This window comes from Fusarium redolens, assembly GCF_020744475.1.
Source record: "Fusarium redolens strain MPI-CAGE-AT-0023 chromosome Unknown BKA55scaffold_28, whole genome shotgun sequence".
Lineage (NCBI taxonomy): Eukaryota > Fungi > Ascomycota > Sordariomycetes > Hypocreales > Nectriaceae > Fusarium > Fusarium redolens.
The window spans coordinates 62,647-82,022 of record NW_025763691.1 but is presented as its reverse complement, the minus strand read 5'-3'; the positions used below and the strand labels follow the sequence as shown (position 1 = coordinate 82,022).

The window sequence follows — 19,376 nt, the reverse complement described above, 5'->3', positions numbered from 1 at the left end:
TCCAATCATAAAAATATCTACTCATATCTGAGGCTATATCACTTCTTCAGATTCTCCTTGCGTGCCTTGGTGCATCTCAAGCCGCACGCATTGCACAACCCTCCACCCTGAGGACCAGACAGTTAGTGACACGTCTACGTCGCACCACAATTTTTGCATCCTCCTGAATTTGGCCTCCTTCTTTGGCGTCATGGCTCCCATTTCCGGCTTGGGTATGGTGATACATTGATTCCGGAATGCGCTTTCTTTTGGGGGGGACAAGACTCTCGATTCCGGCCTGAGTAGGTGATACTTTTCTTCCGGGAACTTCGATGGCTTTATTTTATCCTCCCACGGAACAAGGCGACGTAACGGCCCAGGGAGAAGTGGTATAGGCTGACTGGGCCATACGTAGTGATCCTCATTGTGAGAAGGGTTGCCCGGCCATAACTGAGTACCTGGAGTTAGGCGAGGTGCAAAAGGTCCCGAGCTTCTGAACCGCAGCGCATGAGAATGAGCCTCATATCCGAAGTACGTGAAAGCAGCGGATGCGGAAAGCGAAACGGCGGACTGTTGGAAGAATATTCCAAGACATTTGTCCTTGATGATTTTAGCAAGGGGTGGCAGACTTTGGTTCTTGCTGTCGGTGCATCCGAGGGCTATGAAACAATTCATGTCGAGAAGCTGGGTGATGTATAATTATGCAGTTGGAACAGGACCAATCCACGAAAATGTCGAAGAGTCGGACCAAATCTAAACGAGTCCTTATTAGTCTTGCTCAGGTAGGTGTACAACGCAACCGTGAGCCAGTTCAACGCACTACTGAGGCTAGGGCCCAGGAGGCTACGATTGTGGTTCATAGTGAAGAGGTAAATGGCAGTGCTGATGAGGAGCCATCTTCAGTACAACCGGGAGGGTCAATTAGGCGCACAAGGCAAAATAAAACTCCCTCCGTTGAAGAGAGCGATTGAGCAACTTAATCTTTAAATTGTAGTAGTTGTGGTTCTATACTTGATTGGGCTGGTGACATGATGGGGTGAACCAAAACGGGGGTACCCATAACCGCCCTGGGGACTTATTATTTTGTATTATATAGTAGCAGAAAATATGAACTTCTTCTCTTCTCGTTGCATAGAAATAAGACCGGCAACTGAGATTATTAAACATACAGCCTTCTTATACAGTCACCGTAGATGTGGTATCGCTGCGGCGACCATCATCGACATCATCCACCGCAACTGTAGTCTCGACTGTCTTCGTGATGCCATGTGGGCCAGGATATGTGGCTAGATGTATCTCTGAGCCACAGCTGCCTTGACCAAGTCGTTCGTCTTTTCCCAACTTACTCAAAATCGTGTTACCCGACTTTGGCATGGCGTGACTGCCGCTAATGACAACACGGGAAGTGATATAGTTGGTTGGGTTAGATTTGTGACAGCTACTTCCGCGGTAGCCATCTCCTCGCCCAGCCGCACCACTCCTCACGACTTTGGAGATCAAATTGGCCATGAGGAGCTCGATGTACAGCTTGACTATGTATGCGAGAGGGGCGAATTGGACGTATCTGCGTGAGGAGAGTCAGTTGGCTGTTGGCAGCAAGATGGAAGGTTTACAGTAGTCAGAAACTCACAAGTAGGGGTCTGGCAAGCTCAGGAAGCCAAGGAGCAGAATATCCATAGAGGTTGACACAACTACCATACCAGCATTGAAGTTGAAGAGCTTCCAATACTTGCTCAAACCATCGGCAATCAGGCGGAATCGCACCAAATACAAGAAGTATAAGTTGAGCGCTAGATCAACGACGAGGAAGAAAGACTTCTCCGCCTTTTCGAACCCAAGGTTAAGATGAATCTGAAAAGGTGTAGCTCCATCTAGGTGCGCGACAGTCCATATGTAGGCAACGGCGATATTGATGCACCCGATAGCAAGCACGAGGCCCCATTTCAGCTTTCTGGCTCTGCGCTTGTTGGTCATGATCAAAGCAACGCGATTGGCAATGATTTGGGGCAAGAGTTGCGTCTGGATTGCCCATAGTGCCACTGCATGATTGTTAGCCAAAACGTTTCTCACACGATTCCTATCCCATTGATCATTACCAGTGAATAAGTAGAACCCGACACTGAAGACATCAGTTAACATTGACGCTGAATGCGACCACCGAATGACTAGTACCTACCTTCCCGGAACGATATCGTTCAGGTACAAGAATGTGACGAGGGCGAATACAAAATTTACCCATGCCTCAACCCAGATCATGTATAGGTAGCCATGATGAAGGCTCTGCGTACGTCTCCATATGCCGCGAGTCTGCTGCACGGCCTTTGCAAAAGTAAACACAAAAACGCCCAAAAAGAGCCCGAAGTATATGGAAGCGAGATCCATGACAAGTCCTGGTGTTATCAGGGCGGCAAAGCAGCGAAATGGACTGAGTACAAAAGCAAGAAACTGGTGGGGGGAGGTCGTAGAAGGTAGAATTGTCTGGCCGACCTTATGTAACAACTCCTCTTTGGTCGCAGGAGTGTCATGGGAGTTAGGGAATCGGTAATTTGAACCCGATCGACAAATCGAACTTCACTGGTCGGTATACGCGTACAGCTTCCCCGGCATTGAGCTGGACACATGCCAAACGTCTTGTGCCTGAATAAAGCCGCGACGAATTCTGTAATTGGGATAAACACCGCTAGAGGAGACGGCGTCAACTCTCACGATCGTTAGTGCAGGATCGGCCCACGGACCAGACTGTTGGCTTCTGGGTGGGGATCCAGACTTCAATAGATCGTGATCTGCGGCCGGCAATTGATCTGGCGGGGTGACGAGTCACTCGCATGAACCACAAGTGGCAGGTCGTACTTAGTAGAAAAATATTCGCCGGATGGGTTCCCTGCCTTGCAGGGATATCCCTTTCAACGTCGTTAATCAAAAATAAATGTGGTTAGCACTAAACTGCCGGTAATCTTCATAAGTCAGTTAGCGCCTAACCGAGAGGCCGGTGGTAGTTTGGGCTAAACTATAATCTGGGGTTACGGGAACGGACTAATGACGATGCGTCGCCGGGGGGGAGGGGGGCCAAACTACTTTTAGATTGGCGACTGGGAATGGGCTCCACTTTCCTTTATCACAATATTATTCTTGTATCCGGTAAAGGAGGGGGAATTGAACCAACCCCTCCCTGGCAGACTGATCAAAGAAATCAAGTCCACAATCAATATGTCGCACTGAGCGTGCTTAAAGGATTAAAGTGAATGTGGTGAGCAAAAGTGAATGTGGTGAGCAGCAGCAAAATGTGCTGATTGATTGTTTTTCTTAAGTAGTCTCTCGTGCGGGGTATTCCAATCCGCAGAGTTACTTAAAGTATACAGCTAGATTATTAACGCAGTTGTTTCCTGAGGCCGTGAAGATCATGCCTACCCTGCGATACAATAACATCACCATATTCTGGTCCACACTTAAGGAGTCTTCCTCGACTTCCAGGCCTTAGCTGCAGCGCACGGGGCCATACACGTGCGCTAGGTACCAGGCCATACTAACATTCCTGGCATCAAACAAGCGGATAAACTGGCCAAAGCAGCAGCATCACTCCCTGAGCCCCTTTAGGCTTAGCTAACGCTAGCATACTTGCGAAGGATCGCAAGACAGAAACCGAAAGAAGCATTCGAGACCTAGTGGCCTACCATCGCCCCTGGGCAGTATAAGAGACTCAATCTCAAGGAGACCATAGCCTGCCCGCCGGAGCTCTCGCTCCCACATGCAGTCTTGCACCATCTGCTCGCAGCGAGGTCCCTCTACGGGGACTTTGCCTCATACCACGAGAGATTCGACCATAGCGATACACGACTGGTCTGCTCATGCAACTGACGCAAAGCACCGGATCACATCTTCTACTATAGAAAGGTACCGCCGCGCCATCGGATGGTGCTCGCTCCCTCACCGAATGCAGCTGTCAACCTCGCAATAGGAAAAGACTTCACTAAGTTTACCGAACTGTCTAGAATAAGCGCCTTCTTCGACAGGATTTGCCCTCGCTACTAGACGAGACTGACTCGGGACACACTCGCATCCCTCTTCCTTTCCTTCTTCTTCGCATCATTTTCTTTTGTCATTTCTTCTCAACACTTTCGGGCTCGACCAGATGAAGGGCCCTGTCACGCCCTTCATCTGGTCGAGACCACTCGAGGGCAACCCCAGGTTGTCTCGCCTACAGGCCTACCACAGCCTCCCTGATAACAGGCTTGTCTTGTGGCTGCTGTTTCTCAGCCGCGCCTGGTCATCCCGCTGACGGGTAACAGGCTCGATACGATCCGCCGTTTGTGCCGATGATATGCTGGATGGTGTGGTCTGTTATCGTGTCTTGCAGAAAGTGCGCTTGACGGGGAAGTCTAATTTCGCATCGCGAACGACAAAGCCTCTTCCATGCCAATAACATCTTGTAATTAGATCATAGATAGAGACCCCTAGCTCAGCACGTCCTGTGCCCCAGTAGGGGACTTTTCGGGGCCGATGGCTCCTAGACGAAAAACATACACTTTTACAAAATATACTAATATTACCAATATAAAACGGTGGCTAGTATTGTTTTCAATAGCTTCAATTTTGCTTTGTTTTATATTGATTTATATTAGTTTGATTTGGTAGTGTTTTGTTTTGTTCGGAGCGCTGCTATAGCTCTCGCCTGAACGAGACGGCCTTAGCGGAGCCCGAGTTTCGCTTTTACTTCCGGCATTCGGTACAAACAGTCGACTTCTAAGATATCGCGAAGCCCTCTTTAGAAAAGATTCTATTCGTCTCCCAGACAGTTGTCGTGTGCATAAGAGGAGAGGTGTGATCCTCGCCAGGGGTTCCCCCTACCCAAGCCAGGTCTGTTTTATACTTTTCTTCCGATCTCCGCCTAAAGATAGTGCGGGCGTTTTTGCTGTCACAAATCCTCTCGTGGCTGTGTCATCATTTTTGGTGCAACCGGTTTAGCTCCTTGAGTCACGACGCCAGCGAGTAAGTGCCTTGCAGAAGCCAAGGCCAAGTCCTAGATCATATGTGTTCGCTTTAGTATTCACTACTAAGACAATACGAGAATTCTATGAGCTGTGGAAAAGAAAGCGGCTCCAGATTGATAATTGGCTGGCTGGAGAGCGAGAACAACTGATCTGACAATGCCATACTGGGAAGGTAGAACCCGAGAAATCCCTGTATTAGGTCACATGAAAGCTGATTAATGCCGTCGAAACCTATTCCTTGTAGTGACCTGCTGTGAAACTCTAAATACCAATCGGAAGCCAGTAGAGCAGAACATTGGCTTCCGCCCAGCGACGATCCCGAGTCAGCTGGAAAATCGAGCTAGCGTAGGGGTCCGGCAGACACCAATGCTCATCGATTGGACCACCCTCAGGTAATTATAGAGGGATCTGCATTCAAGCTTTTCAAGCAGACAGATCAATCAAATTGTGTGTGGAAACATATCCGATTTGCGGGGCTTGTTAAATATTGCATCTAATTTGTCAGGGCAGGCCCACAATAGGGGCCGAGCGTCGATGACGCAGAATTGTACCGTTAACATTTGCCCTGCCCGCCTTGCGACATGAAACCATTCAATGCATGCATGACTAGCGCCTTTTTCTCCCTCTCCGCATTTTGTTCGAATTTTCAGCCCTGGCTTGATAGTGCACAGAGCTATTTGCTAAACATATTCCTTGAATGTGCTTTTTAGAGTTCTGATAATGGGGTAATCTACTTGTCTTCTCGCGGTCGGAAGCCTGTTCCATAACCTTCACACTTGCGTTAATGCACTGGCGCCGATGCTGCAGCAGAACGCCACATCCGCAGGGTTTTCACGCCACCAACTTATTGCCCGCATTTTGATCGACCTGATCACGGCATTTGCCGTAGTTTCTGTTTTTGATGATTTTATATCTAACGACTCAAGCTCCTGAAGCGATGCCATGATGGGCATAACAGGTTCCCATACACGACGTGAAAGGACTACGTAAGGCCCCTTAGCCCTGGCTTTTCTCATCAGAAAATCTAGTCCTTTGTTTGCAATAGCTCTCCCTTTTGCCGAGCCCATTCTGGATCCTGTAATAGCGACGTGCAGAGACGCTTGAACGAGACCCTGTCACGATGGCAGATCCAGAAGCTTGGACTCTCCTTGCATTGGGCCTCTGGTTTATCGGCATGCGAATGTGGGTGCGATGGACGCAGGTTGGATTCTCAGGCTGGCAACTTGATGATTATCTCATGCCTGTGACCGGTGTACGTAACTACCTTGGATCCCTCGGGCGAATGCAGGTCCCTTTCTGATCTCAGAGGGTAAGCTAACAGAAGATTTCCTCGACACAGGTGGTTTTCACGCTTGAAACAGCGGCCGCTTATCTCGTCGGTGCGATGTTTGAAGGCCTCACAAACAGCTATATGACCGATGAACAACGCGCTGCGCTGAGCCCGGACTCGAAGGAATATAGCGACCGTGTTTGGGGATCCAAGATCCAGGTTATCGGATGGTCTTTCTATGTCTTCATTCTATGGTCTCTGAAAGTCTGCCTCGCGGTTTTCTATTCGCGACTAACGTTTGTGGATACCGCCCCACGCTGATTATTCCGGAAGCTGACCAGGCACTACACAGCTCCGGTTTGGCCCACTTGACAATGCGCGTGCGAATTGCATATGTACTGCTGGGAGGGACATACGTAGCAGTGGCGCTCTCGATCCTGCTCGGATGTCAACCCATGGAACGGTACTGGCAAATATATCCAGATCCTGGGAGTAAGCTACCCTTAACTTGTTGAGTTCTGAACGGTATTGACCTCGGTAGATCTTTGTCAACCGACCATATCAAGGCTCTACGTCTTGGTGGTGGTGATACCCAACGTTATCACCGACCTGTATTTGCTATCCATCCCTCTACCGGTACGTCAAATCACATCCCCTGCCCTCTATAGATAGGCATGTCTAGCTTACATCTGCGACAGCTTCTCTGGACCGTGAACATCAGTCTATATAGAAAGCTCACTTTGATGGTGCTATTCAGTGGAGCTATCTTTGTGATCATGGCTGCCATAATCCGTGCTGTCGTCATCCTTTCTGTAAGGCACCGATCCATTGCAGGGGACTACCATGAGATGAGATGGACCTAACATGACGTCATCTTCTAGGCTGGTCCTGAAGGCGCAATCTCTGGTAGCCAGTGGGCATGCCGGGAAACGTTCGTCTCTGTGATTGTTACCAACCTACCCGTCGTACAGCCTCTCGTTCGAAAATGTGCCGATAGAGTAGGACTCAGCGCCCTATTCAGCAGGTCGACTCGCGCAGCGCACAGTTATTCTCTCAGAAGCAGGGAAGTTCGCGGCGACTGCGACCTAACACGCAAAACGCGCAAGAATCTACACTCAATCCCTCAAGGTGCTGCATGGGACAGCGATGAGCATATTCTTGGAATGATGGACCAGGTGGCACAAGAAATATCTATTCAGACAGACGCGGTTGCCCAGAAAGAGCCCGGTGCATCCGGCGAGGAAAATAGCGACTAGGTGTTGTCACATTGTCTCACTAAGGCCCCTCTGACACACGGGCTGTATGACCAAGGAGGATCAAAACTTGGATGAAACAGATCGTGAGGAAAACTTCGTCATAGTTGACGAATACGATCCGATCCAAGGAGGTATAAAACATACTAACTTCAGTCACACATCCAATTAGAAATCAAGAGCTTCAACGCACAGTCAAAATCCCTCGTCAAATGTGACAAAGAGGGAAGTTTGGAGACAGCTGGCCAAGCGTTAAATGGCGCAGGCGAAGTGGCGCATCGCTGATAAACATCTGGGGCGCTTCGGCTGCCAGCCAAACCCCACTTACCAGGCATGACTGCTGGGGAACAGCGGCTAAAACCGAGTAGGAATAGAAGAACCTGAACCTGACCAACGGTCCTTGGCACAACGGATTTTGTGCCTCAAGGCGGGCCCGCAGTAACCTTAATTCCCATCGTTGTTCTAATATAGTGCCCGTTAGTGGTGGTGGACCTCCGCTGAAAGCTTAATTTATAAAGACAGTAATGTGCATAATAAGCTTATATCCCAGATAAGCATATATCCTAAAATATCTTAACCTTTAAAATAGAAATTACTATAAGAATATAAAAAATTATTAAATTAATTAAAATTAATTACTATACTCTTCCCTAGGTATTATAATAACTATCTAATATATTCTTATATTATACCTAGTCTTACTATATCCTCTATAATGCCTTTCCTTTATTTATATTAACCTTCCTTAACTACTACTTCTTAATCATTTGCCCTATACCTCCCTATTAGTATTTATCTTATTAATTACTTGCCTTCCTCTAGTTACTATTATTACCCTTCTTTTTTATAATTAGGTTTTTTTTACCTCGTTATAATAGTTAGGTTTTCTAAATAGGTTAACTAATGTATACTAGGTTTATATTTATAAATTGCATAAGGTGTAATATTAAGCATTTATAAAGTATTATATTTCTTAATAATTAAATAATATATATTAGGCTTATTAATATAAAGATACTTTATTAATAGCTAGTAAGCTAAGTTTTATAAAGGTATTAATAAATATATTTTATATACTTAAATATAATTATTACTTAAAAAGGTAGTTATTAAGTAATTCTTAAGATTACTAGTAATTTTAAGAATTACTAGTATTCTTAGTTAGGTATTAGTAACTAGGTCTTAGTAGTTACTTATAGAATTTCCTAGTATATAGTAATTATTTATAATTAAAAGAAAAATATAAGGTATATATAATATAACTACTAGGATTATAATATAATTTTTCCTTTCTCTTAATCTTATCTTTAAGACCTTGCTTATTTATTATAGTATTAGTTCCTCCTTAATATATAAAACTTAACTTTATAATTATTCTTATATTAATTATATTATTTTTAGAAACTTAATATTATCTTACTTATATAAAACTTATTGCTTTTACTAGATATAAAATTATACCTTATTTTTTATATATTAAAAATTATATTAAATATATAATAAAAAATAAGTAAAAGAACTACTTTAAGTATACCTATTAGGGTTATACTTATAATAATAAAGGTATAACCTTAACTAAGGGTTAGTTATATGTTTTTTTTATATATAGTATTTTGCTAATTCTTTAAGTAGTAAATTATTTAATTTAAGAGAAAAACTATATTAAAGCTAATAAGAAGGCTATTAAATAAGAGCTTATTTAATTATAATATTAATTAAATAAGTATTTATCTAAGTTAATATATCTTTACTATTAAAAGTATTTTATTTAATCTAAAGGTCTAAAAGCTCTTAAGTAAGATATTAAAATAATAAGTAAATATAAAAAGGCAGAGAATTTAGTTATGCCTTCTAATTTTATTATTATAATTAAATTAATTAAAGTTAGTATAATAGACCTTATTAATTAGTTTACTATTTTAGATCTTTTTTTAAGTTTTAATAAAAGTTCTTTAGGAGTTATTAAGTATTAGTAAGGTATTTTATTAGTTTTTATATATTTTTACTTTTTAAGTAGTTTTTCTATTTAATTAGGTATATCTTTTATTTATTAATATTTTTTATATCTCTAATTTCCTTTACTTTATATACCTTTAGTCCTATAATTTATTATAGTTTATTATTAGTTTTTATATATATTATATTAATAGCTAATTTAAATATTAAGATATAGTAAATTAGATAATATCTAGTATTTAAAAGTAGATTTAATTTATATTAATTTTCCCCTATTCTTTATTTAATCTTAACTAATCTTAAGTATTTATAATCTAGTTTATAACTTAGTTAATCTATTTTAATATTTTTAATAAATAAGTAAATTATATTTCTCTTTATAAAGGTTAGTCCTTTTAACCTTTTAAGGTTATAATATCTTTTTATCCTTTTCTTAATAAATTCTAGCTTAATCTTAAGTTTATTATATATTTCTCTTAGCTTATTACTTATAATAATAGCTATTAGGTTTATATTTTTTAATTCTTAAGTATTATAATATATATTAGATATAAATTTAATATTTATATTAAATAATATAAGTTTTATACTTTTATTATATATACTATTATAGGCTAGCTAGGCGCTTAGTAGCTTTTTAACTTAATTATCTTACTTATAGTTAATATAATACTAAAGGTATTATTTTAATACTTAATTTATTTATTTTATCTAGCTATCTGCCTATAGTTTAAAAGCTATTATAAGTTAGTAATTAACTCTTATAAGTGCTATAAGTATTTATTAGAATTTAAAGGTAAATATTAGCCCTCTATTTAATACAATTTCTCTTAGTAACCCTTATTTTCTTATTACCTTATTATAGAAGATATAGGCTATAACTTCTATATTTATTACCTCTTTATAACATAAGTAAATTAAAATTTTTATAAGTTTATTTATAATAATTATAATACTATTATAAAAGATTTTAATTAAGAGATCTTTTAATAATAATAACTTAGTTATAAAGTTTATAATAATTAAATTTTATAATTATTTTATAACTTCTATTAGTTATAGTGTTTTATAAGGTTTATATTATTATATCCTTATTTTAGTATAAATATTATATTATTTAATAACCTTTTTTATTACCTTTTATATTATTTAATATCTTTATAATAATAATTATTATTTTAAGGTTTTAGTAACTCCTTAGTATTTATATAATTAATATATATAGAATTCTTAAATAAACTTTTATAGTTTTCTTAGGATTTCCTTAGTTATTTTTACTTATATCTATCTTAAGGTTTATATTTTCTAAGTAACTTAATATTTTCCTTTTTTATTCTTTTCTAGTATTTATTCTTTTACCTTAGTAATACTAGTATTATAATTTAGTTATTAACTAATTATATCTGCTTTATTATTTTTTAACCCTTTTTAGTAAATAATTATAAAATTAAATTTATATAAGAACTTTATATAATATAATTATTATTAATTAAGTTTATATATTATAGTAAAATATAAAATATTCTAGTAATTAATATATACTTTAATTTAGTATTTACTTTTTATAAAGTAATATTTAAACTCTTTAAACTAATTAACTATTATTAAGAATTCTTTATTATAAATTAGGTAATTAACCTCTATTCCTTATAGCTTATATAAATAGAAGGCAATAAGGTATAGCCTTCTTTTATTATTTCTTTAACTAATTTATTTTCTTAATATAAAGTCTAATATATTTATTTTTAATTTAATTTCCTTTTTAAGATTAAATATTATTAAAACTAGTTTATTAAAAATTGCTTTTTTAAGTTATTTAAAAGCCTTTTAAGTATTATTATTTTAATTAAAAGGCTTATCCTTTTTAGTTAGTTTAGTTAAGAGGATTATAATTTTATTAAAATCCTTAATAATTTTTTATAATACTTAGTAAAACTTAAAAAGGCTTGTATTTCTTTAATATTAATAGGTACTTTCTATTTAGCTATTATAAAGATTTTTCCTTTTTATATTTTAATTTCTCTAGGGGTAATAATATATCTTAAGAAATTTACTTTTTTAAGATAAAAGTAACTCTTACTTAATTTAACTAATAATTTAATATCTTATAATATTTTTAAGACCTTATAAATATATTCTTTATATTCTTCTTTAATATTTCAGAAAATTAAGACATTATTAAAGTAATATATTATAAAGATATTAAGGTATTATTAAAGTATATTATTAATTATCTATTAAAATATTATAAGTATATTAATAAGACTAAAAGGCATTACTAGGTATTTAAATAATTTAAATCTAGTTTTAAATACTATTTTCTATTTATTTCCTTCCTTAATATAAATAAAGTTATATATTCCTTTAAGGTTAAGGGCTATAAAGACCTTTTTTCCTTATAATTAATCTTTAAGTTCTATTATAAATATAAATAAGGTTTAATCTTTAATAATATATATATTAACTCCTTTATAATTTATAATAAGTTATAGTTTTTAATTGCTTTTTAATATAAAAAGCATTACTAATCCTATTAATAAGGTTAATTTTCTAATATACCCTTTTTAAATTATTTTATTAATATATTATTATTAAATTTCTAATTCTCTTTAATTTAATAAATAAATCTTCTAAAATAATAAGTTCTTATTTATAAGTTTAATTTTATAGTTCTATTAGTTATATTTAAGGATTCTTATTTTTAATTCTTTTTTAAATTATTTATTATATATTTAATATTCTTTTAAAATATTCTTAAGTTAGTCCTAGCTTATTATTATTAATTTGTTTTTTTATAAGTCTTATTATTAAAAGATACTTAGGATTTTTATTTTTTATTTTTAACTTATTTTATATTTATATTATATTCCTTTTAGAGGTAGTAAAGTCTTTACTTTATATTAGTTTATACTTATCCTCTTAATTATAAATTAAAATCTTTTATTACTTATTATAATTATTTTACTATTATTATTAAGGTTATTAGTATTATAACTCTAGCAGTCTTATTATATATACCCTATATTTTCTACTAATTACTATACCCTTTACTAAAGATAATTAGTATTAAGACTTTATAACTAAAGCTAATTTACTATAACTAGTATTAATTTATCTAGATTACTATTAATCCCCTAATAACCTTATTAATTACTAAAGAATATACTTAATATATAAATTATACTTATTAGCATTCTTATAAAACTTAGCTTACTAGCTATTAATAAGACTTCTTTACTTAAATATACCTAACTTACTTTATTTACTATTAAGAAATATAATACCTTATAACTACTTAATATAATGCCTTATAACTCTATAAATATTAAACCTAATATAAATTAATTTACCTATTTAAAACCCTTATTATTATATATTAATAGCTCTTATTTAAAATATACTATATTTAATAACTAAGTAATATTATACTATTAAGATATCTAGTAATACTAGCCTAGTACCTCCTTATACTAGAGTATTACTTAATATTACTAAAATAATAGCTAAATTTTAATAGCTTTATAATACTATCTATACTCTGCAGGCTTAAGTAAATATATATCCTGCTATAATAGCTACTAAAGGCAGTAATAAATAAGACCTTAGAGAAGTACTTAAGCCCCCTAAGCTAGAACCCTTTAAAGGCTAAGCTGCAGATATAATCCTATTTCTTACTTAAATAAAGGCTTACTTCTGCCTCTATAAGAATAAGCTAAATACCCTTATAAAGAAACTCCTATATATTATAAGCCTAATTTAAGGAGAAGTAAAGGATTAGTTTAAACCTATTTTAAGAGACTTCCTTAAGAATAAAGAAGATATATAAGACTAAGATACCTAAAATATCTTTAAAAACTAGGATAATTTTAAATAAGTCCTTAAAGATAACTTTAAAGTAATTAATAAAAAATAATAAGTTATTATAAAGCTACTTGCGCTTAGATAGTATAAGTCTTATATAGCTTACTTTACTAAGTTTAGGCAGCTTATATCTAAAACTAAGTAAGATAATAAAGCCCTAATAGAAATTTATTATAAAGGACTAAAGGAAGAAGTTAAGGATAAATTATACTTAGCTAATAAACCGGAAGAAGGCCTAATAGTATATATTACTATAGTAATTAAAATTAATAAATAATAATATAAATATAAGAAAGAGAGAGTAAATTATAAATAGGGTAATAATTTTAACTTATATTACCCTAGTTAATAATATAATAATAATTAAGGTAATTTTTAAAACTAAGGCTAATAATAAGGTAATTACTATAATAATACCTTATATAAAACCTAAGTAAGGCCTATAGTACTTAGAGCTATGCAATAAGGCAGTAAGAGATAATAAGATATATCTTAATATAAATACTATAACTATAACTAATTTAGGCATATAGTATAATAATGCCTTAAATTATAGAAACCTTAATAGTAAAACTAAGGTAAATAACCTCTTAAACTAACTAAAATATTAGGAATAACCTAAAGCAGATATAATATAATTTTATATTATAAATTAACTTTTATAAAGCTACTTATAGAAACCTATAAGGGATAAAAAAAAAGGAGCTTATAGAGGAAGAAAAAGAACAATAAAGACTTTACAGAAATGAAATTAATAATTAATACTATTATTAAAAATAGAGAACCTGGAATAAAAGGAATACTTCTAATAAAAATAAAAAAGAGATAATAGTAAAAGAAGGATAATAAAAAAGGCAATAAGTAACAATAACTAAAAGTCTTAGAAATAATATAATAAGGAATAATAATTATCCCTAATATAAATAAGAAAGTTAAGTTAACTAGCAAAATAAATAATATCCTTACTTAAACTATAGCAGTAAACAAGCTCTAGAAAAAGGAAATAGCCTTTAATAAGAAATAAGAGGCAAGAGCTAAAATCTATAATTATTATTATTAATACTCCTAAAATATAAGATATAGAGGAGGAGTAGTATAAGTAATTATATAATACCTCTATAAGGAAGATAAATACCTAGAGTAGAAATAGAAATAACCCTATAAGCTATTATTTAATAAAGCAGGAAATAAGATATAGATATTACTAAAAGATAGGTATATATAAGGAGCTAGAGAATATAGAAATACTAATATAATTAAACTTTTAAATATTAAAGTATATTATATTAATAATATTATAAACTTATTATATAAGGAAGAATAATTTAATAAATAAGATAATATTTAAATATTTTTAATAAATAAATAATATAAGGAAATATTATAACTATCTTATAAATACTATTAATATAAAATATATAAATAAGAAAAGCTTAATAATAATTACTTTTTAGTAACTATCCCTAGTATACTTAATAATAAACCTTATTTAAAAAAGAAATAAAAAGGTACTTAGTATATATATAGTATAAAAACCTAGGAGTAGTAAAACTATAATTTAATATAGTTTATTATTAATAGACTTATAAAGTAAACTAACTTTATAAAGGGATTTAATAATTATAAAAACTTATTAAAGATATTAAAAAGGAATTCTAGGCAATTATTAAAGGAAGGTTTAATTACCTAGGAAAAAAAAAAAAAAAACTAAATTAGATAATAATAACCTAACTTAGGAAAGAATCTTTACCTTAGTTAACCTTAAGGAAGTATTTAATTAAGTAAAAATTAATAAAATAAAAAAAAATATTAAAAATAGGAAAAGAAGTATTAAAAATAAATTAATAATAGATAATATAACTACCTAATAAAAGAACTATTAGTTAATAATATAAGTTTAAAAACTATTAAAAACCTAATATATTAGTAAAAACCTAATATATTAGTAAAAAGCTAATAGATTCTACTTATATAATAACTTTATAGATTTCTAATAACTTAATAAGATTATAATTATAAAAGTTATAGTTAATAGTAAATAATCTAAATAAGGAATTATACTAGATAAGCAAGATGCAGAATTAAAAGAATACCTCTAATAGCTATTATATAATAGAGAATTTAAAAATAATTATATTAATAAAGAAGGATACTATAATAGTAACTATAAATAAATTTATTAAGATATATTAGGAAATAAGAAATACTATTTATAATAAAGCTATAAATAGATAAAGTATAAAGATAAGAATAACTTAGATTAATAAGTGCTTTAGGAGCTATATAAGATAATAAGCTTAATAGCTTAGTATTAAAAGTTTAGATTAAGGGGAAATAGCTAAATACTTAAATTAATTGCAGAGCTAAATATAACTTTATTAACCTAGATCTAGTTATAAAGCTTAAATTAATATAAAGAAAAAAGCAAGTCTTATATCTAGTTATTAATATAAAAGGATAACCTTTTAACTATAATAATAAAATAGTAGATTAAGAGGTTAATTACCTTAAAGTCCTTATTTAAAGGAGAAATTAAGAACTAGACTTAGATATTATTCCCCTATTACTAGATATAGATACTATCCTTAGTATACTATAGCTTAGATAAGTAAACCTATATATTAACTAGCTAACTAGCTAAGTTACTCTTTATAGTAACTTAAATAGTAATAATAAAATAATTATAATAAATAATAAGAGATCTTAAATCCTAATTAAAAATAATAATATAGGTATATATAAAATAAAGGATTTACTAACTTTAAAAGGAGTATAATATAAGTATATAAAAGGTAAGAAATAATAAAATTAACAAGACCTAGGCCTTATTAGATATTAACTATATAACCTAGATAAATAACTAAAATATTAAAAATAACTTAAAAAATAAAAATAATATAATTAACTTAAGAATATTACTAAAAAGTATTACTTTTATAAAAAGCTATTTAAAAAAGAACTCGAGATAAAGGTATTATAATATAGCTACTAGGATTATAAAATATAGCTTAAAATAAATAACTTACTATTTTAAAAAATTTATAACCTTAATAAAAAAAAACTTATTACCTTAAGAGATTACTTAAATATAAAATTAGAAAAAGGAAATATTAAGATATCTAACTTATTAATAAGATTCCTAGTAATGTTTATCTTAAAGAAAAATAGGAAATTATAACTAGTTATAAACTATAAGAGGTTAAATGCCTTTATAATTAAGGATAAGACCCTACTTCTGCTTATTATAAAATTAAAGGACTACCTATAAGGTAAATAAATCTTTACTACTTTAGACCTTAAAGGTACTTATAACCTAATTTATATTAAAAAAGGAGATAAATAGAAGATAGTATTTAAAACTAAATTTAAACTCTTTAAGTATTTAGTAATGCTATTTAGACTTATTAATATACTTATAATATTTTAAAGGATAATTAATAATATACTTTAATAATACTTAAATATCTTTATAATATACTACCTAGATAATATCTTAATCTTCTTAAATAATAAAGAAAAATATAAAGAATATATTTATAAGGTTTTAAAAGCCCTATAAAATACTAACTTACTAATTAAATTAAAAAAGAGTTATTTTTATATAAAAAAAGTAGACTTTTTAAGATATATTATTATACCTAATAAAATTAGGATAAAATAAAAGAAAATCTTAATAATAGTAAATTAGCCCTTATTAATAATAGTTAAAGAAGTCTAGAGCTTTTTAGGATTTATTAATTATTATTAAAGATTTATTAAAGACTTTAATAAAATCGCAAACCCCCTTATAAACTTATAAAAAAAGATAGGAAATTTATATAAAAGCTAGATATATAAGTAATATTTAAAGCATTATAATAAGCCATCCTTAATAAACCTATATTAGTTATATTTAACCCTAATAAGGAAGTAAAACTAAAGACTAACTTATTAGATTTTGCTTTAAGAGGATAAATTAGATAATAAAATAAAGAAGGAAAGCTTTACCTAATTGCATTTTATTTCTATAAATTACATAAGGCAGAACTAAATTACCTTATTTATAAGAAAGAATTCTTAATAATTATTAACTGCTTTAAGGAGTTTAAATACTACCTTATAAGAAGTATATATTAAATTAAAGTTTATATTAATTATTAAAATATCTTATACTTTACTATAATATAAGAACTTAATTAATAATAGCTATATTATGCTAAATACCTATGCAAATTTAACTTTATAATTATTTATTATAAATAATTAAATAACAAATAAGCTAATACTATTAGCCAATAACCAGATTATAATACTAGTATAATAAAAATAAAAGAATAACTTCTAAAAAAAAATAATAAAAGAAAATACTAATAAGTAAAAACTCTAGGACTTATAAGTAATTATAAGCCTAAAAACTAAAAACAAATAAATAGAAAAAATCTAAAATAATATTATAGGATATAATATCTAGAATCCTATTAAGAGTAAAGCCTAAATGCCTACCTATAATAATAAATTATAGGTATTTAAATAATTTAGAAAAGAACTAATATAGGATATATATAAATATCCCTTATATAGTTACTAAGGCATTATAAAAACCTTAAAATATATCTAAATATATTATAATTAAAAAGGAATTAGAAAAATAATAAAGAAGGTTATTAAATAGTGCAATTTATATATAAAAACTAAGGTATAATAATATAAACCTTACGGCCTACTATAACTATTAGAAATAGTAAAAAGACTATAAAGCTTAATTATAATAAACTGCATAACTAAGCTATCTTTATTAGAAGAACTGTTAACTAGAATATTTTATAATAGTATCTTAGTTATAATAAATTAACTTATTAAATTCTCCTACTATATACCCTATAAGGAAGATATAAATATAAAATAACTTTCTTATATTTTTATAATAAGATAGTTAAAAATATAGATTATTATATAAAATCCTAATAAATAGAGGAATAATATTTAGAAGTAAATTTTAGCAGGTATTAATATTATATATAAAACTAAATTACTAGCTCTTAATAGCATTTAGACTATAAATAGACAGATAAACTAAACAAATAAACCAAGTATTAAAACAATATCTATAATACTATATTAACTATAAATAAGATAATTTAATAGAAAAGCTACTAAGCGCCTAACTTGCCTATATTATAGTATATAATAAAAGCATTAAGACTATACCTTTAGTAGCCAATTTCAGATTTACCTAAACTTATATTATATAGTATAAGAATTAAAACAATTAACCTAGCTGTTATAATTAAAAGTAAGGACTTAAGAGCCTTATATAAAGAATTAAGGAAAAAATTAGAATTTATTAGAAAGTAAATAAAAAAATACTATAATATAAAAAGGATTAAGAAACTAACCTTCTTAAAAGGAAATATAATTTACTTAGCTATAAAAACATTATAATAAAATAACTAAGTTATAAACTAGATTATAAATATATTAGGCTATATAAATAAAAAGAAAAATCTTAGAAAATAACTATAAATTAAACCTACTATTAAAAGTCAGGCTTTATTTAATCTTTTATATCTTATTACTTAAATTAGCAGCTAACACAATATAGGTCAAGACTAGTAATAAACTAAAAGAAATTAAAGGATTAAAAGTCTATAAAGTAAAGGCAATTATAAATATAAGGAAAATTAATAAATAAATAAAATACTTTATTAAATAGAAAGACTACTTAAAAAATAAAAATATATAAAAACTATTTAAATACCTTATTAAGGCTTAATAACTCCTAAAAATTTTTACTAAAAATAAAAGAATTAAAGAAAGTATTAAGACCTAATAAATCCTACTTAAACTACTTAGTAATAGCAGATTAGTCCTAAAAGGAGCTATTAATTATAATACCTTTTAAAGCAGCCTGCTTATTATACTTTACCTTCTTTAATTTATTTATAAAACTAAAACTATATTAGATTATATCTAACCCTTTTACCTCTACTTAATAATATTAGTGCCTTAGATAAGTAATTTTAGTAAACTAAGTATTTATTCTATTATAAATATAAGTAGACTGCCTAAAGATTAATTAGTTTATTCTTA

The 19,376-nt window shown here is 30.9% G+C and overlaps 2 protein-coding genes across 2 annotated transcripts; one reads left to right on the top strand and one right to left on the bottom strand.

Annotated features, from left to right (window-relative positions):
- Positions 1–33: 33 nt before the first annotated feature.
- BKA55DRAFT_599530 (uncharacterized protein) lies at positions 34–2,361 on the bottom strand (the record flags this gene model as incomplete). Its single annotated transcript, XM_046196403.1, has 6 exons — positions 34–306; positions 391–663; positions 1,162–1,292; positions 1,326–1,543; positions 1,610–2,098; positions 2,156–2,361. 6 exons carry the CDS (start codon positions 2,359–2,361, stop codon positions 34–36), a joined length of 1,590 nt encoding a protein of 529 aa, XP_046042019.1.
- A 3,297-nt stretch (positions 2,362–5,658) lies between these two features.
- Positions 5,659–7,787, top strand: BKA55DRAFT_584876 (uncharacterized protein). The gene is made up of 6 exons (XM_046194395.1): positions 5,659–6,219; positions 6,307–6,533; positions 6,590–6,729; positions 6,779–6,873; positions 6,936–7,049; positions 7,119–7,787. The coding sequence occupies exons 1-6, from the start codon at positions 6,088–6,090 to the stop codon at positions 7,491–7,493; spliced, it is 1,083 nt and encodes a 360-aa protein (XP_046042018.1). The 5' UTR covers positions 5,659–6,087; the 3' UTR covers positions 7,494–7,787.
- The last annotated feature ends 11,589 nt before the right edge of the window (positions 7,788–19,376 follow it).